A 26108-nucleotide genomic window follows, 5' to 3' on the forward strand; every position below is an offset into this window, starting at 1 on the left:
CTGTACAACCATATCTCATAGTTTCACTTCGGGATATGCAGTAATTGGATGAATGTCTATTTTTTTACTCATTAATRCTACGTGGTTACATGGTTAAAACAGAAACAACTCAAAGGGTTAGTTTAGGTATTCATTCACAGTGGTTAAGGTCAAAGCTATGGTTTGGGGAAAGCATTAAATATAAATGGCCATTTCCATTTAGTCATCAATGTTACGTTCTGACCTTAGTTCCTTTTTTATGTCTTTATTTTAGTTGGTCAGGGCATGAGTTGGGGTGGGCATTCTATGTTGTTTTTCTATGTTTTGTTCTGTTGTTATATTTCTATGTGTTTGGCCTAGTATGGTTCTCAATCAGAGGCAGGTGTCAGTCGTTGTCTCTGATTGGGAGCCATATTTAGGTAGCCTGTTTTCTATTGTGTTTTGTGGGTGGTTGTTTCCTGTGTTAGTACCATACGGGACTGTTTCGGTTGTTGTTTGTACTTTTGTTCAGTGTTCTGTTGATTGATTAAATATCTCATTATGGACACTTACCACGCTGCACATTGGTCCGATCCTTGCTACTCCTCCTCAGACGAAGAGGAAATCCGTTACAATCAAGTAATCTCCCTGCTTGCTAGGGAATTGTGAACTGCTGTGGCATAGTGGTCTTACCAGAATGCTCTGGTTTTGGGCTTCAAGCCCAGTGTTGTGCCATTGTTTATGTTGGTGAGCCCCGAGGAAGGCATATATCGACGTCCTCAGGACCTTTTCAAATGTCCAAAATCAAAATCTGTTTCTAGTGACCAGCCTAAGTAGAAGGCCCGATCACTAACAATGACGAGTCAGCCTAGAGGGAGGATGTCAGAGTTCTGGCTGTGTGGTACAAAAACAACAACCTCTCCTTCAACGTCAGCAAAACAAATTGATTTGATTGTCGACTTTAGGGAGGAGGACACACCCCGATCCACATCGACGGGACTGAAGTGTAAAAAGTCAGCAGCTTCAGGTTCCTCAGCATCCACATCACCAAGAACCTCACATGGACCGACAACACCACCGCCCTGGTCAAGAAGGTGCAACAGCGCCTATACTTTCTCAGGTGGCTGAAGAATTTACGCATTCCCCCTCGGGTCCTCTCCAAATTCTATCACAGCACCATCGAGAGCGTCCTGACCCAATGCATCACGGCCTGTTACGGAAATTGCTCCGTTTACAACCTCAAAGCCCTTCTGCAGGTACCGGAGCATCGGGTCCCGGACCTCCAGGCTCATAGACAGTTTTTACCCCGCAAGCCATCAGACTACTGAACTCTTGAACTGGGACTGATCCCCGGCACAACAACAGTTTTTTGCACTGACTCCCTGCACCTTAACACACGTGCACTCACTCACACAAAGGCTCAAACACATGCACACACACACACACACACACACCTACGACTGCTGCTACTGTACTCCTACTGTATTTATAATACTGCACAATGTCCCTACACGTGTAAATATCCTACTTTAATTAAATTGAGTGACTTTTTGTAGATATTTTAGCAAAATTTGTATCCTATTTTGTTAACATTGAGAAGAAAAAAAATTGTACTCTTTTATTCAGTTAATAACTACTTTCCTATTGTTGTTGCATTGTCGAGAGGTAAACCTGCAAGTAAGCATTTCCTTGCACTGTGTACTCCACATACATCATGTGTATATAATAAACAAACTTGAACATGAACAGATCTAATGAAAATGGGGATCGACCATGAGTGCATTGTGCGTGACACCAATCCAGGGCAGGCRCTAGCCTTTTTGGGGMGATTTGGTGTTGGAGAGAAAAATGCTCAGCTTTAAATGTAATATTTCGTAATTCTATACATTTTGTCATGGGGCCMAGAGKAAATATTGCAGTTTTAAAGAACATTTTCTGAAWTTRTTTWWAAAAAATTGTKATGTCGGCAGAGAGAACATTTAGCAGCCACTTATGCACTTATTGCCTGAGCACTAACCTAACCACCCACAGGAGGCTGAGCCACACCATGACAATTTTATTCTGGGTGTCATTAGAGTTTGAGTAAACAAACTGCTGCATAATGTTTCTGTTTTTTTWAAGGTATAAAAGGTCAGTGATGTGACAGTAGTTTATGTGCAATAGCCCACTGACACAGAACATACAATATGCCTATGTCTACACCACGGCAGTCTGGAGAAAGATACCAGGTGATCCGGACTTCCATCCTTTTTTAGACTTAAATCCTGTTTTTGTTGTTTTAGGTGTTTTTTGTACTTTTTATATTCAGACAGTAAGGACATCAGAGGGGGAGACAGGCAAGTGGGAGAAAGAGTGCGATGGGTGGACACAGGGGTTGATCCATGGTCTGGTGGGGAGATGTATATATGACTTATCCCTGGGAGTTTTACCACCGTATGGGTCTGCACGACTAGCCTCCTGTTTGATTCACACACTATGATGGGAGTGTTTGTAAGTGTAGCAGAGAAGTAAAGACTGGTAGCTGAGACATTGCGTCAATTGTKTTTGTTATTCAATATATTCATATTATTGAACTACACTAGGGATGAATGAAGTTTGCTGTATAGASTACTCAATGTCCATTGCAGCCACAGGTAACAATGTTTTTCRATGGGGATGCCTATGGGATTAAACACTTTGAAGAGTAATAACGTGGCAATAATGCAAAGAGTCTTGGTAATCGATGGCAAATCAAAGAATGAAGGATTTATGAGACATCAATAAGAGATTGATAGTTTCACCTGATAGACACTGTTACCCTTGTCTTGTGAACCAAATATATCTACAAATATTTCTATAGGTAGTATTAGGAAAATGGAGAACTCAACACAATTCACGTCATTTATGCTAGCTGGATATAGTGACAGTGGACACTTAAAGTACTTCTATTTCATTATAATAACTGTGTTATACGTCTCCATAGTTTTTACGAACACAGTGCTTATTGTGGTTATATGTATYGAGAGAAGCCTTCARGAACCCATGTATCTGTTTCTGTGCAGTTTGTTTGTGAATGAGTTGTATGGGAGCACTGCTTTGTTTCCTGCTCTTATGACTCGTTTGGTTTCAGATGCCCATTCAGTTTCCACTGTGTACTGTTACCTACAGATGTTTTGTATATACACATATGGATCTATTGAATTCAGCAATTTAGCGGTCATGTCCTATGACAGGTACCTTGCTATATGTTATCCACTACAGTATAATGTCATCATGACACAAAACAGGGTGTGTATTTTAGTTTGTATAATATGGTTGTACTCTTTTGTAAAATTCATCATAACACTGTCTTTAACTATTCGTTTGAAATTGTGTGGGAACGTTATAGACAAAGTGTACTGTGATAACTACCTGGTAGTGAAACTTGCTTGTTCAACTTCAGACACAACAGTTAATAACATCTATGGACTCTACGGTGTTGTTTTGTCTGTCGCCGTCCCTTTAATTACTATTTTGTTTTCTTATATTAAGATTCTGTCTATTTGTTTGAAATCTTCCATTGAGACCAGACAGAAAGCTTTCAGCACCTGTACTCCTCACCTGGCCTCGCTGCTCAACTTCTCTTTCGGCTGTTTCTTAAATCTGCTCCAGAGTAGATTTGATAGGCCTATGAGAAATGTTCCAACTGTACTTCACACTATTTTATCAGTGTACTTTCTGATGTGCCAGCCACTTTTTAATCCTGTTGTGTATGGAGTTAGGATGGCTAAAATCAGACAGGCTTGTAAATACATACTACCTGTAGGTCTGTACCCTAAAACATAAGCTAAACATTAGTGTGACCTTTTCTGTCCTGATTGTTAGATTTAGGTGATGTTGACTTGTGTGTTTTGTTACTTATAGTTACCATAATGAATGGGGGTGAGGATGGTGAKAATCAGACATGTAAWWCATTTGCTAATTTGTGAAATATTGTKATTTACCTTTTATTCACTTTATAAATAAATGGACTCAGACAGGCTCGTCTGCCTGTCAGGCCTACTGTCCCCCTATGAACCTCCATTAAGTTAAAGCCATGCCAAACAGCTTCATGCCACCAGGACCTGGATACACACAACGAGGGCCGTTTCTTTTGCTCCCAAGCACCGTGCGTTTGGGACTCCCTTCCTGACAATCTCAGGGCTGCTCAGACTGTTAGGGCCTTCAAAGTAGGCCTTATGACTCATCTCTATGAGCCTTCCCTTCCTTCTAGATTTTGATGGTTGCTTTCATGGTTTGGTTATATATATATATTTTGTACGCTTTTTTTGTTTATCTTTTATTTTATGCACTTTGAGATTATTCTTGTATAATGAAAAGCACCTAAAAAATGTAATACATTATTATTATTACATGAACAAAAAAAACTGAAGTTCATTACTTTGAATTCTTACTTAAATTGACCGCTGTATCTAAGTATGTAACAGCGGATAAACTGATGTACAGTAAATGTGGAAAAGGTAAACCCACCTTATAGCCTACCTGGCACCATTACATCCATTCTAATAGAAAATAGGCCCTGTACAGTACAGACAAGCTTGGGGATTGTTTGACATTTTGAGAGAGAAATTAAGGGAAATACTGTATTATGAAAACAAACTACATTCTGTCTGAGATCTGGATGCATGTCATGTTTTCTGAGGGCCAACTGTTTAATGTAACATGATATCTGTGTGCCAGCTATCTGACAGATGACTAGCTTTGGTATTCCTCAGAAATGTTGAGTCATACCAGAAAGGCAACTACCTGGGACACAAGAGTAACATGTTGCCTAATTTGAATAGCTTATTCTGTCCTCACAAAATCCAGATAATTCATTGATAATAGCAAATATACTGCATATACTGTATTTTGTTTTATTTATAAATCGGAGGACCAGATTTACATTTATGTCATTTAGCAGACGCTTGTGTCCATAGCAACTTACAGTTAGTGCATTCACCTTAAGATAGCTAGGTGGGACAACCACATACCCATCTTGTTTTTCCAGGGTCACTGTGAGATATGTTTGACCCACAGAATAAAAGAATACAGCAAGCGTAATGATGATGGATTGCATGTATAAAACACATTTGTCATGTACTCTATCCATCCTGTAAAAAGCTGTCAAAAGTTTTGGAGTTCTGTCAATGAAAATGATGTGCGAAACACCAGTAATTTGTTTTACTCCATCCATACTTTACCATGGGGACAGCAGAAGCCAATATCAAGAGCATAATAAACATGTTTATCGAGTCATTAGGTACCAGGTCATTAGTCCACTCTATCACCTCGTTCCCTAGGAACCAATTAATGCAGCTATTAACCTGTAGAGACCCGAGGGGCTCCAGGAGAGGCACGGCTGGTCTTGATTGCATCCCAAATTGTACTCTATTCCCTATATATATTCCCTATTCCCTATATTGATCAGAGGCCTCTGGTCAAAGGTAGTGCACTATATAYGGAATAGAGTGCCATTTGGGACACACACCRTCTGTCATCGCCTCTGGGTTGATAGGCTCTGAAACTGTACTGTGGGCCTAGGGAAGCCCAGAGTGTCAATAACAGTCCTAATTTTTACCTGAGCAGGAAAGGCTCTGGGCCTAGGTTTTAGACTATAGCTAGGACTCGGGGTCCTGAGTTATTCCCTGTTTTCCCTGGTTAGATCATATGGTCTGGAAAAACTATAGTGCCCTAATACGTATATAGCCTGGGTACCGGTCTGTTTGTGCTATCATTCCACCCCTTGTCATTCCATACATGACAAGGAGTTGGAATGATAGCACAAATAGATCTGGGGCCAGGCTACCAACGATGACATCTCCTCAGACTGTTGTGTTGCCTCCCTCATTCAGACTGAAGCTAACTAGGTTAACTAGGTAGTCCCTCAACAATACCAATATACCTGACAGTGTTTGGGAACAAGAATAATGGACGYATTCTCCATGAAAGTGTATTTTATTCCAGGACGATACTTAATCTGGGTCCAGGAAACCGTCTATTTGTCAGAGGCTTTGGATTGGTTTCAATTAACTTTTTCTTTACTGTACATGGTGCACAATACATAGCACCCAAACTCCTGCTTAACAGATAATGAGAGAGCTGATAGCATTGCTTGCCCTGCCCATTGGTGATGRTACATACTTCTTCTACATTGTAGAGTACCAGACTAGAGGGTCCCCACACATGCATTGTTTTAACAGGATCTTAGACCACTAACACAGCCTGTTCATAACATTAAGGATGTGTATTCTTCTGATGTGCTTTACTATCCTTCCAAACTACTATTTTTATTTAGGAATGTCACTGTGGCCATGTGTAACAGTGTTGCTTCCGTCCCTCACCTTGCCCCAACCTGGGCTTTAACCAGCGACTATCTGAACACATCGACAACCGAAATGGCCTGTCCTTGGTGTATTCTTTTTTCATCAACGCCATCATTATCTCCCTGAGTTTGCGACTGCAATGTTGTGGTAACAACAATGTTATAGACAGAGTGCATTGTGAAAACTACTTGCCTGTTCAAATATTACACAAAAATACAATATGGGGTCTTGTAACTGTGCTTTCTTTGGCTATTTCCTCTAAATATGTTAAGTATTTTACAGAAAGCATTTAACACCTGTACACCACATAGAACCTCTTTGCTGAACTTCTTCTTTGGCTGGTTATTTGTGATTCTACAAGGCAGATATGAAACTGCAGATCTTCCACCTATACTTCACACTATTTTATTTGTTAATTTTCTGATATGTCCACCACTTTTCAATCCCTTTATGTATGGCATTAGGATGGTTAAAATCAGGTTGGCTTGTAAAAAGGTACTAGGCCGTTACCCTAAAACATAACCTGGTTGTAATTTTTTTGTAACATTTAATTATGTGTTTTATTACTTATAATTGCTATTATTGACGGTACAGATACGTGTCATTTTGGAATAATTTCTCTGTAGACCAAATATTATTGTAAAGTTTATAATGTATTGTAACTGAATGTTTTGTGTCATATTAGCTAATTAACTGCATAACTACAGAGCATCAAGGGGAGTGGCCCTCCCTACCTTCAAGCTGTGCTCAAATAGATGCTAAGTGGGATCCTTGGGATGACCCTACACCCCAACCCGTTCTGCCTCTTCTGTTCTCTTGGCCCTGGTCTCTTGGCCCACCATACAAAAATATTTCTGCAATATATATGTAACGTTTGCTTACGTTATTCTAGCAGTAATGAGTTTATGACAGGTATGTCTCCATTTTTAAGCCATTTCAATATCATAGCATTATGACTCCTTCTAAAGTGAATATGTTGTTAGCCTTGGTATACTTTATTCCCATAACTCTTTTCAAACGTTTATCACTTCAAGGCTCTCTTTGTGCAAGTACAACAGCWTTTTTGTGATGAATAAGCAGTTAAACTCTCTCGTGTGGAAAGTGTGCTGAGTAACCTGTATGATATATGTATCATATCAAGTCTAGTGGTTTTACCTTTGGTATTAGTTGTGCTCTCATATGTAAAGATATTGTTTGCTCGAAAGCCTCAAAGGAGTCACAAAAAAAAGGCTTTTAATGTGTGTGCTCCCCACTTGATCATATTTCATCAACTTCTCTGCAAGCCATCCTTTTTTCTGTTGTTTACAACAGGCAGAGGTTAATCTATTAATATCAGTACAGCTCATTCTTTTCCCACCACTGGTACACCCTATCTTATATGGTATTAGGACCAAGAAGATCAGGACATTGTTACGAATCCCGCCGAGGATGGTGCCTCTTCCCGTTCGGGCGGCGCTCGTCGTCTCCGGCCTACTAGCTGCCACCGATCCCCTTTTCTGTTTTCATTTAGTTTTGTCTAATTGGTTGCACCTGTTTTGTGTTTAGGGTTAGTGAGCTATTTAAACCCAGTTTGCCCGCCGACTTTTGTGCGGGCTTGTTATTCTGTTTTGTGGTGTTTGTTATAGTGTGGATTTTGTCCTAGTTATTTTTGGACTATACTTGACGCGCCCTTTTGTTGGAATAATAAAATCCACTTGCTCGGAACTACCTACCTCTCTGCGCCTGACTCCTTCATCACCATTGGAATCGTTACAGACATGTATTACAAAAATTATAAGAAGAATCTTTACGAACTCTCTTGATTTTTCTCATCAAAAATCTGAACCTAAACTGGTACCAATTATGACTTTAGATATTACAGCTGCAGGGGAGGGTTGCCGGTTTGAATCCCAGGTCTGACAGGATCATCTGCCAGAACTGAATGCTTATACATTTGTTTTGATCATCAACCTAATCGCTTGTTTCTCCTTTGTATTGCATTCTATTTCTGTGAATTCTTCTGCATTTCCTTTAAATGTATTTTACTGTAGTAAAGTCAAATCAGGGATGCTGCTAGAAGAACAAGACATGTACGTGTGTTTCAGGGGGGTTGGGGACAGAGTAAAAGGATATAAGGATACAATAAGTTCTGTTTCCACAAATGAGCAATAAAGTACTCTTCTAGACATGACGGATCTAGCAGATATTCTGAAGATATTTGAATTAGCAAGTGAAAAACACAAATCATTTCCTGTAAAATAAAAAGGATGAATCCATTTTCTTGATCAAACAGTTGCATTTTTTCTTGCCAATGAAAATAATTCCAATGCATTTTTGAAATAGCTTCATGCACAATGAGGAAGATCAGTCCAATTCCCCACTCAGCTACARTTAATCTAAAGACACCTCAGTCTGTCCCAATAGAGTACCACATAATACCCATGAAACCTAGCAGTCAAATAGGGAAATGGTTCCATAGGGGATTTTTTGAAACAATTGGAACCATTTCTCTGTTTGATGGCTATGTTTTATGGGTATTATGACACCTCCACTGTGAGCCTCTATTCGGAATCTGTAAGATCACTGGAAGCTCCATTGAGGCCATCTCCATTTTGAAGTAYTCCATTTTCTTCTACTACTTCTATGAGTTTTCAAACATACTGGAAGGGTGCATACTGCCACCTGGAGAGTGTTGTTAGAACAGGTATGAAGCCAAGGTTGGCTATTTACTGACACCTGCAGTTATGGAATGTTTGCTTACAAGTATAATTAATTGGCTGATCCCTCATTGTGACCTTTATGGAATTATGTGATCCTTCCTTAACCCATATGAAGTCCCACCCAGTTACTACTCTAGTGACTTTTGGCCACGCGAGTCCTCTATCTATCTCTACGCTTGCAAACTATTTAGACAGGCCACTGAGCTAAAGGAATGACCCATCTGGCGTTTGCCCTAATTACTGGGCCGGTCTGATAAAGCTTAATTCTTAAAAATACAGTTCCAGTCAAAAGTTTGGACACACCTAATCCTTCCAGGGTTTTTCTTTATTTTTACTATTTTCTACATTGTAGAATAATTGTGAAGACATCAAAACTATGAAATAATACATATGGAATCATGTAGTATCCAAAGAAATGTTAAACAAAATCAGAATATATTTTATGTTTGAGATTCTTCAAAGTAGCCACCCTTTGCTTTGATGACAGCTTTGCACACACTTGGCATTCTCTCAACCAGATTCATGAGGTAGTCACCTGGAATGCATTTCAATTAACAGGTGTGCCTTGTTAAAAGTTAATTTGTGAAATTTCTTTCCATCTTAATGTGTTGTGTTGTGACAAGGTAGGGGTGGTATACAGAAGATTGCTCTATTTGGTAAAAGACCAAGTCCATATTATGGCAAGATCAGCTTAAATAAGCGAAGAGAAGTGGCAGTCCATCATTGGTTTAAGATATGAAGGTCAGTCAATCCGAAACATTTCAAGAACTGTGTGCTGTGGCTGTGGCAAAAACCAWCAAGCTCTATAATGAAACTGGCTCTCATGAGGACCGCCACTGGAAAGGAAGACCAAGAGTTACCGCTACTGCAGAAGATAAGTTCATTGCATAGATAATAAACAGAGAGTAGCAGCAGCGTAAAAGAGGGGTCTGGGTAGCCCTATGATAAGCTGTTCAGGAGTAGTATGGCCTGGGGGTAGAAGCAGTGAAGAAGCCTTTTGGACCTAGACTTGGCGCTCCGGTACCACTTGCTGTGCGGTAGCAGAGAGAACAGTCTATGACTAGGGTGGCTGGAGTCTTTGACAATTTTTAGGGACTTCCTCTGACACCGCCTGGTATAGAGGTCCTGAATGGCAGGAAGCTTGGCCCAAGTGATGTACTGGGCCGTACGCACTACCCTTTGTAGTGCCTTGCGGTCGGAGGCCGAGCAGTTGCCATACCAGGCAGTGATGCAACCAGTCAGGATGCTCTCGATGGTGCAGCTGTAGAACCTTTTGAGGATGAGGACAGGACACATGCAAAATCTTTTCAGTCTTCTGAGGGGGAATAGGTTTTGTCGTGCCCTCTTCACGAGTGTCTTCGTGTGCTAGGACCATGTTACTTGTTGGTGATGTGGACACCGAGGTACTTGAAGCTCTCAACTGGGGGCATGCTCGGTCCTCCTTTTCTTGTAGTCCACAATCATCTCCTTTGTCTTGATCACGTTGAGTGAGAGGTTGTTGTCCTGGCACCACACGGCCAGGTCTCTGATCTGCTCCCTATAGGCTGCCTCATCGTTGTCGGTGATCAGGCCTACTACKGTCATCGGCAGACTTGATGACGGTGTTGGAGTCGTTCCTGACCGTGCAGTCATGAGTGAACAGGGAGTACAGGAACGGACTGAGCAAGCACCCCTGAGGGGCCCCCGTGTTGAGGATCAGAGTGGCGGATGTGTTATTACCTACCCTTACCACCTGGGGGAAGCCCGTCAGGAAGATACAGTTGCAGAGGGAGGTGTTTACTCCCAGGGTCCTTAGCTTAGTGATGGGCTTTGAGGGCACMATGGTGTAGAACGTTGAGCTGTAGTCAATGAACAGCATTCTCACATAGGTGTTCCTTTTGTCCAGATGGGAAAGAGCAGTGTGGAGTGCAATAGAGATTACATCATCTGTGTATCTGTTAGGGTGGTATAAAAACTGGAGTGGGTCTAGGGTTTCTGGGATAATGGTGTTGATGGTGTTGATGTGAGCCATGACCAGCCTTTCAAAGCATTTCATGGCTACAGACGTGTGTGCTACGGGTTGGTAGTCATTTAGGCAGGTTAGCTTCGTGTTCTTGGGCACAGGGTTTATGGTGGTCTGCTTGAGACATGTTGYTATTACAGACTCAGACAGGGAGAGGTTGAAAATGTCAGTGAAGACACTTGCCAGTTGGTCAGAGCATGCTCAGAGTACACGTCCTGGTAATTRGTCTGGCCCTARGGCCCTGTGAATGTGGACCTGTTTAAAGGTCTTAATCACATCGGCTGCGGAGAGCATGATCACACAGTCGTCCGGAACAGCTGTTGCTCTCATGCATGTTTCAGTGTTACTTGCCTCAAAGCGAGCATAGAAGTAATTTAGCTGGTCTGGTAGGCTCGTGTCACTGGGCAGCTCTCGGCTGTGCTTCCCTTTGTAGTCTGTGATAGTTTGCAAGCCCTGCCACATCCGACGAACGTCTGAGCCAGCGTAGTACGATTCCTGTATTGACGCTTTGCCTGTTTGATGGTTCGGAGGGCCATTGGAAGAATCCCGGAACATATAGTCTCTGCTAGCAAAATAGTCCTGTAACTTAGCATCTGCTTCATCTGACCATTGTTTTTCAATTTTAGCTTGTAAGCAGGAATCAGGAYGATATAATTATGGTCTGATTTTCCAAATGGAGGGCAAGAGAGAGCTTTATATGCATCTCTGTGTGTGGAGTAAAGGTGGTCTAGAGTTTTTTCCCCTGTGTTTGCACACTTGACATGCTGGTAGAGATTTGGTAAAACGGATTTAAGTTTCCCTGCATTAAAGTCCCCGGCCACTAGAAGTGGCAGCATCGGTCTGTGGTGGTATGTAGACAGCTACGAAAAATACAAATYAAAACTCTCTAGGTAGATAGTGTGGTCTACAGCTTATCATGAGATATTCTACCTCAGGCAAACAAAATATTGATACTTCCTTAGATATTGTGCACCAGCTGTTGTTTACAAATATACATAGACCGCCACCCCTTGTCTTACTAGAGGCTGCTGTTCTATCCTGCCGATACAGTGTAAAACCCGCCAGCTGTATGTTTTTCATGTCATCATTCAGCCACGACTCGGTGAAACATAAGATATTACAGTTTTTAATGTCCTGTTGGAAGTTTATCCTCTCTATCCGCCATGTTGGAGTCAACAGAAGTCAGAAATAGCATTATAAATATTAAATTACCTTTGATGATCTTCATCAGAATGCACTCCCAGGAATCCCAGTTCCACAATAAATGTTTGATTTGTTCGYTAAAGTTCATCATTTATATCCAAATAGCTCCTTTTTGTTAGCGCGTTTAGCCCAGTGTTCCAAATTCATGAGGCGCGAGCACTAGATCCAGACAAAGTCCAAAAGTTCCGTTACAATCCGTAGAAACTTGTCAAATGAAGTATAGAATCAATCTTTAGGATGTTTTTAACATAAATCTTCAATAATGTTCCAACCGGAGAATTCCTTTGTCTGTAGAAATGCAATGGAACGCAAACTAACTATCACATGAACGCGCATTTTCAGCTCGTTGCACTCTGGGAGAGACCTTACTCAATCCCCTCTCATTCGCCCCCACTTCACAGTAGAAGCATCAAACAAGTTCTAAAGACTGTTGACATCTAGTGGAAGCCTTAGGAAGTGCAATATGACCCCATTTCCACTGTATCTTGGATAAGCAAAGAGTTGAAAAACTACAAACCTCAGATTTCCACTTCCTGGTTGGATATTTTCTCAGGTTTTTGACTGCCATATGAGTTATGTTATACTCACAGACATCATTCAAACAGTTTTAGAAACTTCAGAGTGTTTTCTATCCAAATCTACTAATAATATGCATTCTTATATTCTGGGATGAGTAGCAAGCAGTTGCATATCCTAGCATCTGGCCTGAGTAGCAGGCAGTTTACTCTGGCACGTTTTCATCCGGACGTGAAAATACTGCCCCCTACCCCAAAGAAGTTAATCTTGCTCTGTTACGTCCGTTGTTGGAATGAGAGCAAGGTGCAGCGTGGTAGGCGAACATCTTACTTTTATTTAAAATGAACACTAAAAACCAACTAAATACAAAACAAACGTAAAGTTCTGCAAGGCTATACAGCAACTAARAAAATCAAGATCCCACAAACGAAGGTGGAAAACAGGTTGCCTAAGTATGATCCCCAATCAGAGACAACGATAGACAGCTGCCTCTGATTGGGAACCATACCCGGCCAACAAAGAAATTGAACACATAGATTGCCCACCCTAGTCACACCCTGACCTAACCAAAATAGAGAATAAAAAGGATCTCTAAGATCAGGGCGTGACATGCTCATAGGTCATCGATTATATTTTCCAATGATTGCACATTGTCCAATAGGATGAATGGTAGTAGGTGTTTACTCGCTCGCCTACAAATTCTCAGAAGGCAACCTGACCTCCGCCCCCTTTTCTCAGAAAGCAAATGACGGGGATTTGGGCCTGTTCCCGGGAAAGCAGTATATCCTTCACGTCGGACTCGTTAAAGGAAAAAGTTTCTTCCAACTCGTGGTGAGTAATCGCTGTTCTGATGTCCAGAAGTTATTTTTGGTCATTAGAGCCAATAGTAGGAACGGTATGTACAAAATACGTTTAAAAAAAACGCAAAAAAAATGAACAAAATATCACAGTTGATTAGGAGCACTTAAAATGTCAGCCATCCTCTCCCCTGATCTTCTTCTCTGGCGTCTCTTCTTCTTATTGGTGTCCTTTAATAGTGGTTTCTTTGCAGCAACTCAACCATGAAGGCCTGATTCTCGCAGTCTCCTCTGAACAGTTGATGTTGAAATGTGTCTGTTACTTGAACTCTGTGATGCATTTATTTGGGCTGCAATTTCTGAGGCTGGTAACTCTACCTACATGTACATTTTACCTCGGTGCCCCCGCACATTGACTCTATACCAGTACCCCCTGTATATATTCTCCCAAATGCAACGCCAACCAGCTAGCCATTTCACATTGGCTAGACATGCCATGTTTAATCTACTATTCTCTATGAATTGTTGTATTTCTATAGAATTTAAGAATGGTTTTGAACCCCTTGGAGGGCCTGTGTTACAAAATTGTATCTGTTTTTCTCAATATGGTTTCCTTGACTCTGAAAATATCCAATTTTCCCCAGGTATTGGTGCTTATTTGCATATCACACCATGACACTTTTTTTTCCTCACAAGTATAATAGTCAAGTGAGGAGCTGAGTTTAAGCAATTCAACATGGATTAGAAATGGTKGGTATAAATGTAGGATTTAGAAGACTTTAGATGTAATCCATTTATTTAGCACTTTAATGTAATAAATAATATGAGTGCAGGACACAAAGTATAATATTGTTTGATTTAGGCTATGAATTATGTTATCAGGAGAATGAAAAACCATCTATATTGGTGAGTATAGATGTGGGAAAATCTATCACTGTAAGAAGAACAGGTCAATGAATGATCCATTTAGGTTGTCTGGTCTTTGTGATTTCATTGTTTCAATTTATATTTAAGCTACTGTACTATAGAGGATTATTACTCTTCATCAAAATTTGACAGCACACCTTTACCATCTACCAGGACCATGGAAAACTCTACTCACTTTAAGGTCTTTAGGCTGGCTGCATACGGTGATATCGGACAAATGAAGTATTTCTACTTTGCTGTAGTAACTGTAATATATTTTGTCATCATTCTTGCCAATGCTTTGCTTATTGGAGTTATCTGCATTGAAAGAAGCCTTCATGAACCCATGTATCTGTTTCTATGTGCTTTGTTTGTTAATCAGTTGTATGGGAGCACTGGTTTGTTTCCTGCTCTCATGTTTTACTTGCTGTCTGACACACATGATATTTCCCTTCTATATTGTTATCTCCAGATTTATGTGTTGTACACATTCGGTTTAACAGAATTTTGTAATTTATCAGTTATGTCCTATGACAGGTACATTTGTATTTGTTATCCTCTGCAGTATAACAATATTATGACACCTGAAAGAGTTTGTAGTTTAATTCTGCTGTCCTGGTTGTATTCTTTTTTCCTCAATGCCATCGTTATCTCCCTGAGTTTGCGACTGCAATTTTGTGGTAACGTTCTAGACAGACTGTATTGTGACAACTACTCAGTAGTCAAGCTTGCCTGTTCAAATACTATGCTGAATAACATATGGGGTCTTGTTGCCACTGTGCTCTCTTTTTCTTGTACTATACTTCCTACCATATACTCATATGTAAGAATTCTACAAATATGTTTAAAGTCTTCTAAAGAGACGAAACAGAAAGCATTTAACACCTGTACGCCACATATAGCCTCTTTGCTGAACTTCTCCTTTGGCTGCTTATTTGTGATTCTACAAGGCAGATATGAAACTGCCCATCTTCCACCTACACTTCACACTATTTTATTAGTTTATTTTCTAATATGTCCACCACTTTTCAATCCTATTATGTATGGCATTAGGATGGCTAAAATCAGGCAGGCTTGTAAAAAGGTATTGAGGCTTTGACCTAAAACATAACCTGGTTGTTATTTTTTTTGGTAATAATTAATTATGTGTGTTGCTGCTTATTTTGCTTATTTTGACTGTACAAATACATTGTATTTTTGGCATAATTATTTAAGAAATCGTAGCATTTATCATTTATTTTTACTGAGAGTGTTGTCATTTTAGGTATCTGATTGTCACGCCCTGACCATGGAGAGCTGTTTATTCTCTATGTTGGTTGGGGCGTGATAGTGTCTAGGGTGGGTCATCTAGGCGAATTGTATTTCTATTGTGGCCTGATATGGTTCCCAATCAGAGGCAGCTGTTTATCGTTGTCTCTGATTGGGGATCATATTTAGGTAGCCATTTTCCCTATTGTGTGTTGTGGGATCTTGTCAACAGATAGTTGCCTGTGTGCACACCAGTAGATTTTTGTTTGTTCTTGTGCTTTATTGTTTTGTTTGGTGAGTGTTAATTTATTAAAATATGTGGAACTCTAAGCACGCTGCGCCTTGGTCTACTCATTATGACAAACGTGACACTGATCTTTTATAATTAACCAATTATATAAGGTGACCCCCTAGCCTCTATAATAAAACATTTCTGGTTTTCTACATTTTTCAATATTAGGGTGAACAATTATTTTCTGCTGGCAGATGTTTGGGTTTATTAATAAATAGACTGAGTGAATAGAAAATGAGTTGCTACTTGCTCATCAAAAACTCAACATATAGTGCCAATGGTGAATGTTTATAAAATCAAATTTGATTTGTCACATACACGTGTTTAGCAGATGTTATTGCGGGTGTTGTGAAATGCTTGTGCTTCTAGTTCCGACAGTGCAGCAATATCTAACAAGTAACATCTAACAATTTCACAACAAATACCTAATACACTGGAATTAAGAATATATAAATATATGGATGAGCAATATCAGAGCGGCATAGACTGAGATACAGTAGATAGTACAGAATACAGTATATACATCTGAGAGGAGTAATGTAAGATATGTAAACATTATTATAGTGACATTATTAAAGTGACTAGTGTTCCGTTTATTGAAGTGGCCAATGATTTCAAGTCTGTGTATGTAGGCTGCAGCCTCTCTGTGCTAGTGACGACTATTTAACAGTCTGATGTCCTTGAGATAGAATCTGTCACAGCTTTGAAGCACCTGTACTGACTTCGCCTTCTGGATGATAGCTGGGTGAACAGGCAGTGGCTTGGGTGGTTGTTGTCCTTGATGATCTTTTTGGCATTCCTGTGACATTGGGTGCTGTAGGTGTCCTGGAGGGCAGGTAGTTTGCACCCGGTTATACGTTGTGCAGACCGCACCACCCTCTGGAGAGCCCTGCGGTTGTGGGCGGTGCAGTTGCCGAACCAGGCGGTGATGCAGCCCGACAGGATGCTCTTAATTGTGCATCTATAGGCCAAATACAGGCCAAATTTCTTCAGCCTCCTGAGGTTGCGCCTTCTTCGCCAAACTGTCTGTGTGGGTGGACCATTTCAGTTTGTCGGTGATGTGTACGCAGAGGAACTTAAAACGTTCCACCTTCTCCACTGGTGTCCCGTCGATGTGGATCGGGGGGTGCTCCCTCTGCTGTTTCCTGAAGTCCACGACCATCTCCTTTGTTATGTTGATGTTGAGTGAGAGGTTATTTTTCTGACACCACACTCCCAGAGGCCTCACCTCCTCGCTGTAGGCTGTCTCATCGTTGTTGGTAATGAAGCCTACTACTGTTGTGTCGTCTACAAACTTGATGATTGAGTTGGAGGCATGCATGTCCACGCAGTCATGGGTGAACAGGGAGTACAGGAGGGGACTGAGCACGCACCCTTGTGGGGCCCCAGTGTTGAGGATTAGTGAAGTGGAGGTGTTGTTTCCTATCTTCACCACCTGGGGGTGGCCCGTCAGGAAGTCGAGGACCCAATTGCACAGGGCAGGGTTCAGACCCAGGGCCTCAAGCTTAATGATTAATGACAATGATTAAACATCAGAACCAGCAATGAACCAGTTTTATAAGCATGTCTGGGACACATTTTTAGATAGACATAAACTGAACAAAAATATAAACGCAACATGCAACAATTTGAAAGATTTTACTGAGTTACAGTTCATGTAAGGTTACAGTTCAGTCAATTGAAGTTCAGTCTATTTAAATACTGTATATTCATTTGACCCTCATCTATGGATTGCACATGACTGGGAGTACAGATATGCATCTGTTGGTCAAAGATACCTTAAGAAAAGGTAGGGGCATGAATCAGAAAGCCAGTCAGTATCTGGTGTGACCACCATTTGCATCATGCAGTGCGACACATCTCCTTCGTATAGAGTTGATCAGGCTGTGGAATGTTGTCCCACTCATCTTCAATGGCTGTGTGAAGTTGCTTGTTTTGATTTCAACTCAGGATTTTGCCTGCCAATATGAGTTCTGTTAATCTCACAGACATAATTCAAACAGTTTTAGAAACTTTGGAGTGTTTTCTATCCAATACTACTAATAATATGCAAATATTAGGAACTATGACTGAGGAGCAGGCCGTTTGAAATGGGCACCTTTCATCCAAGCTACTCAATACTGCCCCTGCAGCCATAAAACGTTAAAAGCTTAAATTCTTGTTCATCTAACTGCATTGTCCGATTTACAATAGGCTTTACGGCGAAGCATACCTTGCGATTGTTTGAGGACGGCGCCCCACAACATATTTTTCAACCGGCACAGGCTTCATAAAATCACAAATAGCAATTAAATATTCACTTTTTGAAAATCTTCCTCTGATTTGCAATCCAAAGGGTCCCAGCTACAACATGTATGGTCGTTTTGTTAGATAAAATCCTTCTTTATATCCCAAAAATCCCTATTTGGCACCATCGATTTGAGTAATCCACTCATTCAACATGCAGAGAAAGGAATCCAAAAAGCTTCTGCTAAACTTTGTTAAAACAAGTCAAAATATGTTTCTATATAATCCTCAGGTACCCTAAAGTGTAATTAAACTATCATTTTTCATACGGAAAGAAGTATGTTCAATAGGAAAGCAAATTTAGCAGGTGCGCGTCCTCTTCGTTGCGCGCGCACAGACTGATTTCCAGCTCTGACTCCCAGTACTAAGAAACAAGCCTGAAACCTTGAACAAAGACTGTTGACATCTAGTGGAAGCCATAGGAATTGGATATGACCTTCCATTGTAAGAGCATGTGCTATAAAAAAACAAACAATTTCCAGTTTGTTTTTCTTTGGATTTTCTCCTACCATATCTATTGTGTTATAGTCCCAGACATTATTTTAACATTTCTACAAACTTCAAAGGGTTTTCTATCCAATGGTACCAATTATATGTATATCCTGGGTCCTGGGCCTGTGTAACAGGTAGTTGACTTTCACATCAGTCAGGCGGAAATTCAGAAAAAAGGACCCTAGCCTGAAGAAGTTTTAACAGTGTCCAAAGAAGGGCCAGCTGTATACAGAATGCTGTCGTCTGTGTAGAGGTGGATCAGAGAATCGCCAGCAGCAAGAGAGACATCATTGATGTATACACAGAAAAGAGCTGGCCCGAGAATTGAACCCTGTGGCACCCCCATAGAGACTGCCAGAGGTCCGGACAACAGGCCCTCCGTTTTACACACTGAACTCTGTCTGAGAAGCAGTTAGTGAACCAGGCGAGACAGTCATTTGAGAAACCAAGGCTGTTGAGTCTGCCGATAAGAATGGCGTGATTGACAGAGTCGAAAGCCTTGGCCAGGTCGATGAATACGGCTCCACAGTATTGTCTTTTATCGATGGCGGTTATGATATCGTTTAGGACCTTGAGCGTGGCTGAGGTGCACCCATGACCAGCTCGGAACCCAGATTGCATAGTGGAGAAGGTACGGTGGAATTCGAAATGGTCGGTGATCTGTTTGTTAACTTGGCTTTCGAAGACCTTAGATAGGCAGGGTAGGATAGATATAGGTCTGTAGCAGTTTGGATCTAGAGTGTCTCCCCCTTTGAAGAGGGGGATGACCGCGGCAGCTTTCCAATCTTTGGGGATCTCAGACGATATGAAAGAGAGGTTGAACAGGTTAACTTCTTCGGGATAGGGGGGCGCTGTTTTCACTTTGTAAAAAATCGTTCCCAAATTAAACTGCCTCGTACTCAATTCTTGCTCGTACAATATGCATATTATTATTACTATTGGATAGGAAACACTCTCAAGTTTCTAAAACCGTTTGAATTATATCTGTGAGTAAAACAGAACTCATTTTGCAGCAAACTTCCTGTCAGGAAGTGAAAAATCTGAAATCGAGGCTCTGTTCCAGGGCCTTCCTATTCATTTGCTTGAAATCTATGGATATACATGCACTTCATACGCCTTCCACTAGATGTCAAGAGGCAGTGAGAGGTGGAATGGGGTGTCTAGCTTGATCTGAGGTCGAACAAGAGCTCTTGAATGACGTGACCACTTTTTCCTTTGTTCAGCAAGGCGCGGGAAGGAACCCTGGATTGCGTTCTGAAAAGCTTTCGTTATAGACGGCTAATATCTCCGGCTTTGATTTTATTTGATACATGTGATAATATCATCGTAAAGTATGTTTTTTCAATATAGTTTTATCAGATTATTGAAAGTTTATCGGGAGTTTTGGCGGTTTCCGTTCTCTGCGTTGGTGAAGATGGACAGCTTCGTGCCACTTGGCTAGCTTTGGTTGCTAATTCGACAGGAGAAAAGGACATTCTAAAACCAAACAACGATTGTTCTGGACAAAGGACCCCTTGTACAAGATTCTGATGGAAGCTCAGCAAAAGTAGGAACATTTATGATGTTATTTCGTATTTCTGTGAAAATGTTTAGTACTATTTTCCGCCCTCATTGCAGGCGCTGTCTCGCTATAACGTAAGCTGTATGTCGTACTAAAGTTATTTTTAGAATTCTAACACGGCGATTGCATTAAGAACTAGTGTATCTTTCATTTGCTGTACAACATGTATTTTTTAGTAAAGTTTATGATGAGTTCTTTGATTAGATTAGGTGAGTGTCAGAAATATATCCGGATAATTTTGTGCAGTTTAGCTACGTATTCACATTGTAAACCACGATTTGTACCGTTAAATATGCACATTTTCGAACAAAACATATCTGTATTGTGTAATATGATGTTATAGGACTGTCATCTGATGAAGTTTGTCAAGGTTAGTGAATAAATTTATATCTTTTGCTGGTTTTTTCGCTATCACTACCTTTGCGGTGAATGAATGCGGTTGTGTGTTTGGCTATTGTGGTAAGCTAATATATGCTATATTGTGTTTTCGCTGTAAAACACTTAAAAAATCTGAAATATTGGCTGGATTCACAAGATGTTTGTCTTTCATTTGCTGTACACCATGTATTTTTCATACATGTTTTTATGATGAGTATTTAGGTATTTCACGTTGGTCTCTGTAATTGTTCTAGCTGCTTCGGTGCTATTTGTGATTGTAGCTGCAATGTAAAACTATGATTTATACCTGAAATATGCACATTTTTCGAACAAAACATAGATTTATTGTATAACATGTTATAAGACTGTCATCTGATGAAGTTGTTTATTGGTTAGTGACTAATTCTATCTCTATTTGGGGGTTTTGTGCAAGCTACCTGTGCTGTGAAAGAAATGTCTGTGCTTTTTTGTATTTGGTGGTGAGCTAACAAATATACGTGGTGTTTTCGCTGTAAAACATTAAAAAATTGGACATGTTGGCTGGATTCACAAGATGTTTATCTTTCATTTGCTGTATTGGACTTGTTAATGTGTGAAAGTTAAATATTTCTAAAAAATATGTTTTGAATTTCGCGCGCTGCCTTTTCAGTGGAATGCGGGGCTAGACAGGTTAACTTCTCTTATCTACAGATACCGGATGCGGGTTTGAATTCGACAACATACGGTGATCGCCACAAATAGTCATATTAAACATTCCTGAAAATACAAGTGTCTCACATGCTTCAAAAGCCTAGAATCTTGCTAATCCAACTGCGTTGTCAGATTTAAAAAAGGATTTACTGCGAAAGAATACGATGCGATTATCTGAGCACAGAGCCCCKTACCAAACTACTTTTTCAACCAGCACAGGCGTAACAAAATCACAGYTAGCAATGAAATAAATCGTTTACCTTTGAAGATCTTGCTCTGTTTGCAATCCCAAGGCTCATTGTTACACAATGAATGGTCTTTTGTTCGGTTAAATCCAATTTTATGGATTAACACGAAACATTTTGTGAACGCTTATCTCGTTGAATTTCGTGTCATTCAATTTTCGACGAAACATTCGACGTAAATACACAGACTAAACATGACTTTATCCAGTCATGTTTGGTTTCCTTGCAATCAACTGTTTGTTTGTAACACAACCAAACTTGATGGGTCATTTCGCGGGACGTATTGACCCGAAAAAAACGATTGGAAGACAACAAGTAACGACCTCATTGTGCACCAATTATATGACCGCTGTTTCGTTGATTGACTGTATTTTAACCCAATGACCACTGATCGTCTTGAAATCTAGCTGGGTAGATAGCCAATGGGCAGAGGTAAACGGCAATATCTAATGTTTGTGTTTTGGAAGACCAACCCATGTAGTAAACTGCGGCGCAAAGATCGTCATTCGCCATTGAAGTTTCATTCTGGAAGTAGCCAAACTCATTACGCACAGCACTGTTTCGGTAACAAGCCTCTTCAGATGTTTATATATCGAAAATCATGGCGAATAAGTCAGGGAAAGCTAAATCTAAGACTAGATATACGAATGTAGACAAAATTATAGAGGAAATTGATCGTGAAAGTGAAACATATGCTTTTGGAAGACGACTCAGTTAGCGACCATGACTCAAATGGAAGCATATTTTTTGAACGGAGAGGACATTGTTTTGGACTGGTAAGTTCTTCTCATGCTAATGCCGTTGTTTGAAATTAATAATATAAAATATTATTTGTGATTGTTTTTACATTTTATTTGCAATATCTAAAAATGTAATGAAATGTGTAAAGTACACATTGGCTATACTTCCTCCAGCGCATGCTGCCTCAACTCAGTCTACATATTATGGATTAGAGGGAGCATGGTCGAGATGCGTGTGTCTGCCGCCAAATCCCCAACGTGTGTCCATCCCCCTCTGAAGCTGGTTCATCCAGCTGGACCCCTGCTGTCTCTGGCTCCACACCTCCCGGGCCATCTAGAGGTAAACTGTTCATATTTACTCTTGAGGGCTATATAAATTGATTTGATTTGATAGAGGACTGAGGGTCTTCCAAATATTGAAAGTGTGTAAATAGTTACCCATGTTATTTTGTAAATGTATATATATATATATATTTATTTTTTTCCTCCATTTTTTGGGGGGGTGTGTTAGAATACCATTTTGGTATTTTGTATATAGTTAATTGTTTCAAAATGTATACCTTCACCAATTTGGCCACTTGGGTACATTTGGGTTACTTGTGTGGGACACCTGGGTGACTTCATGATAAATGTCATGTAGCACACTCATTATGGAAGTTATCATTCTGAAACTTTGCACATATTCATATCTGAATGTTTGTTTTATCTTGTTCATTTTAAAGATGATGATACAACAATTAAAAAGAAAAAACGTATGGTTTTTCATTGTATTATCTAAACCAGATCTATTGTGTTATATTCTCCTACATTCAATTCACATTTACACAAACGTCAGAGTGTTTTCTTTCAAATGGTACCAAGTAATATGCATATCCTTGCTCCTGGGCCTGAGCTAGAGGCAGTTAGATTTGGGTATGTCTTCAGGCGGAAATTGAAAGAAGGGGGGGGTAGCTGTAAGAGGTTTTAAGGASAAGTACAGTATATCTTTAAATGTGTGAATAACACTTGTATCTTTAATTAATGTTTATTATGAGTTTCTGTGATTTGATGTGGCTCTGTGCAAATTCACGGGATGTTTTGGAGGCAAAGCCAAATGAAAACTGAAGTTTTTGGATTCAAAATATGAACTTGATTGAACAAAACATACATGTATTGTGTTACATGTTGTCCCGGGAGTGTCTTCTGATGAAGAATATCAAAGGTTAGTGATTCATTTGATCAATATTTCTGCTTTTTGTGACTCCTCTCTTTGCTTGGAAAATCGCTGTATGCTTTCTGTGACTAGTTGCTGACCTAACATAATTATATGTTCTGCTTTCGCCGAAAAGCTTTTTTGAAATCGGACACTGTGGTTGGATTAACGAGAATTTTATCTTAAATGGTGCCTAATACTTGTATGTTTGAGAAAATTGAATTATGAGATTTCTGTTGATTGAATTTGGCGCCCTGCAATTTCATTGGATGTTGGCGAGGGAACCCCAGCGGAACCCCAGTCCTAGACAGGTTAACCTCACTAGGGTAGGGGGCACTATTTTCACCTCTGGATGAAAAGCGCCCCCAAAGTAAACTGCCTGCTACTCAGGCCCAGAAGCTAGGATATGCATATAATTAGAAAGCACTCCAAAGTTTCTAAAACCGTTAAAATAATGTCTGTGAGTACATTAGAACTGAAATAGCAGGCGAAAACCTGAGGAAAATCCATCCAGGAAGTGCCATTATTCCAATGAAAGCCTATCCACCATTTAAAGAGATAGGACCCAGATTCCGTACCCTATGGCTTCCACTAGTTGTGAACAGTCTTTAGACATTGTTTCAGGCTTTTATTCTGAAAAATGAGGGAGAATGACCACATTGAGTGAGTGGACCCTGGGATGTCCCCAGCTGTTTCCTGCGCACGACCGAGAGTGCGCCTTTCTTGTTTTTCTTTTATATTGACGAGGCTATAATCAATCCTCAGGTTGTTTTTACGAACTTTACAGATACTATTTGGAATTTTCTTCTGCCTGTTGTGACCACATTTGAGCCATTGATTACTGAACAAAACGCACCAACAAAATAGGGTAGCCAATGGGGCGGGGCGTGGGCGGGGCCACCGCAGGGTCTTGTGTTTCTTCAGGCGGTCAGAGAGCAGGCTGTAGATGGCGCTGTAGTGATCATACGCATCAGTGTGCAGAGACTGGAGAGAAGGGCGAAAGAGAGGTGAAACAAGACAACCGTTAGCCAATGGCATTTCATATGCACAATTGTATGGTTTTCTACCTATGTCAATGGCTCTGACTAGTGACTATCTGTTTGTCTGTGATCCTGGGTTTGACGTTGTCATTGTTTCAATGTGATGTGAAATGGTGGATCTCGGGGAGATGCAGAGTAAACCCCTGTAAAAGCAAATGAACTGAATTTAACTTGGTCCTCACCTGTCTGTGTTCAGACCACCTGGTGGCCCACGGCAGGAACAACCTTTCTTGTTTTTCTTTTATATTGACGACGCTATTGTCCGGTTGAAATATTATCGATTATTTAGGCTATAATCAATCCTCAGGTTGTTTTTACGAACTTTACAGATACTATTTGGAATTTTCTTCTGCCTGTTGTGACCACATTTGAGCCATTGGATTACTGAACAAAACGCACCAACAAAATTGAGGTTTTTGGATATAAAGAGGGACTTTATCGAACAAAATAAACATTTATTGTGTAACTGGGAGTCTTGTGAGTGCAACCATACGAAGATCATCAAAGGTAAGTCATTAATTTTATTGCTATTTCCAGCTTTTGTGACTAATCTACTTGGCTGGTAACTGTATGTAATGTTTTGTGTGCTGAGCGCTGTCCTCAGATAATCGCATATTTTCTTTCGCCGTAAAGCCTTTTTGAAATCTGACACAGCGGCTGGATTAAAGGCGCTCTAACATATGTGATAGTTGGTTTCTAAACGTGTTGGACAAAGTGGGTTTGGTGTCAGTATGTATCAGTTTGATGTCAGATTTATATTTATTGACTGATGGATGCTGACTTGATCGCTTACTTTTGTCCATTTGCAATAAGTTGAAACAGTGATGAACCATCACCAAATGGACAGGCTGAAATGGACAAATGGACAGGCTAAAATCAACACCAACAAGCGATGCCCGGCCATCCCGAGTTCAACGGGCCAGTCAATTGGGCATTTCTGCAGTATATTAGACCATGTCTAATTCGTGATGGTAAATGCCCATTGTAAGACATGGCAAATGGACAGTACATTTCCAATGTTTTTAATGAGGGATTTACCATCACCAAATGGACATGCTGAAATCAACACCAACGAGCGATGGAGAGGAACCACAATCACTGCTCATCCGTCCCGAATTCAACAAGCCAGTCATTTGGGCATTTCTGCTGCATATTAGACCATGTCCAATTCGTGATGTTAAATGCCCATTGTAAGACATTGCAAATGGACAGCCATGCACCTGGTTATCGGGTTACCAGGAGCAAATTTTTAAAATCATTTTTAATGCCTTTAGGGGGGTGCAAGGGGTCCATGGCTGGGTAGGGAGCACCCCCCACCGGTGCACATCCAATAGATGGCGCCCCTGGTCATTTTGGACATTTTTCCAGAGTCCCTTTTCTCTCTCATTGCACCAACGAGCGATGGAGACGAACCACTGTCACTGCTCGTCCATCCCGAGTTCAATGAGCCAGTCAATTGGGCATTTCTGCAGTATATTAGACCATTTCCAATTCGTGATGGTAAATGCCCATTGACTGGGCACCCCTGGTCATTTTGGAC

General features: G+C 40.5%; 2 protein-coding genes and 1 pseudogene across 2 annotated transcripts; all 3 read left to right on the forward strand.

Moving 5' to 3' along the window:
* Nucleotides 1–2811: 2811 nt before the first annotated feature.
* Nucleotides 2812–4642, forward strand: LOC112071903 (olfactory receptor 2K2-like). The gene is made up of 2 exons (XM_024139328.1): nt 2812–3725; nt 4573–4642. Exons 1-2 carry the CDS (start codon nt 2812–2814, stop codon nt 4640–4642), a joined length of 984 nt encoding a protein of 327 aa, XP_023995096.1.
* Nucleotides 4643–6048: 1406 nt separating this feature from the next.
* On the forward strand, nt 6049–8959 carry LOC112071904 (olfactory receptor 52K1-like; annotated as a pseudogene).
* Nucleotides 8960–14582: 5623 nt separating this feature from the next.
* Nucleotides 14583–15503, forward strand: LOC112071905 (olfactory receptor 11A1-like). Its single transcript, XM_024139329.1, has one exon. The coding sequence runs from the start codon at nt 14583–14585 to the stop codon at nt 15501–15503; it is 921 nt and encodes a 306-aa protein (XP_023995097.1).
* Nucleotides 15504–26108: the final 10605 nt, after the last annotated feature.

The sequence above is a fragment of the Salvelinus sp. IW2-2015 genome, unplaced genomic scaffold (genome assembly GCF_002910315.2).
Source record: "Salvelinus sp. IW2-2015 unplaced genomic scaffold, ASM291031v2 Un_scaffold1765, whole genome shotgun sequence".
In the NCBI taxonomy this organism is placed as follows: Eukaryota; Metazoa; Chordata; class Actinopteri; order Salmoniformes; family Salmonidae; genus Salvelinus; species Salvelinus sp. IW2-2015.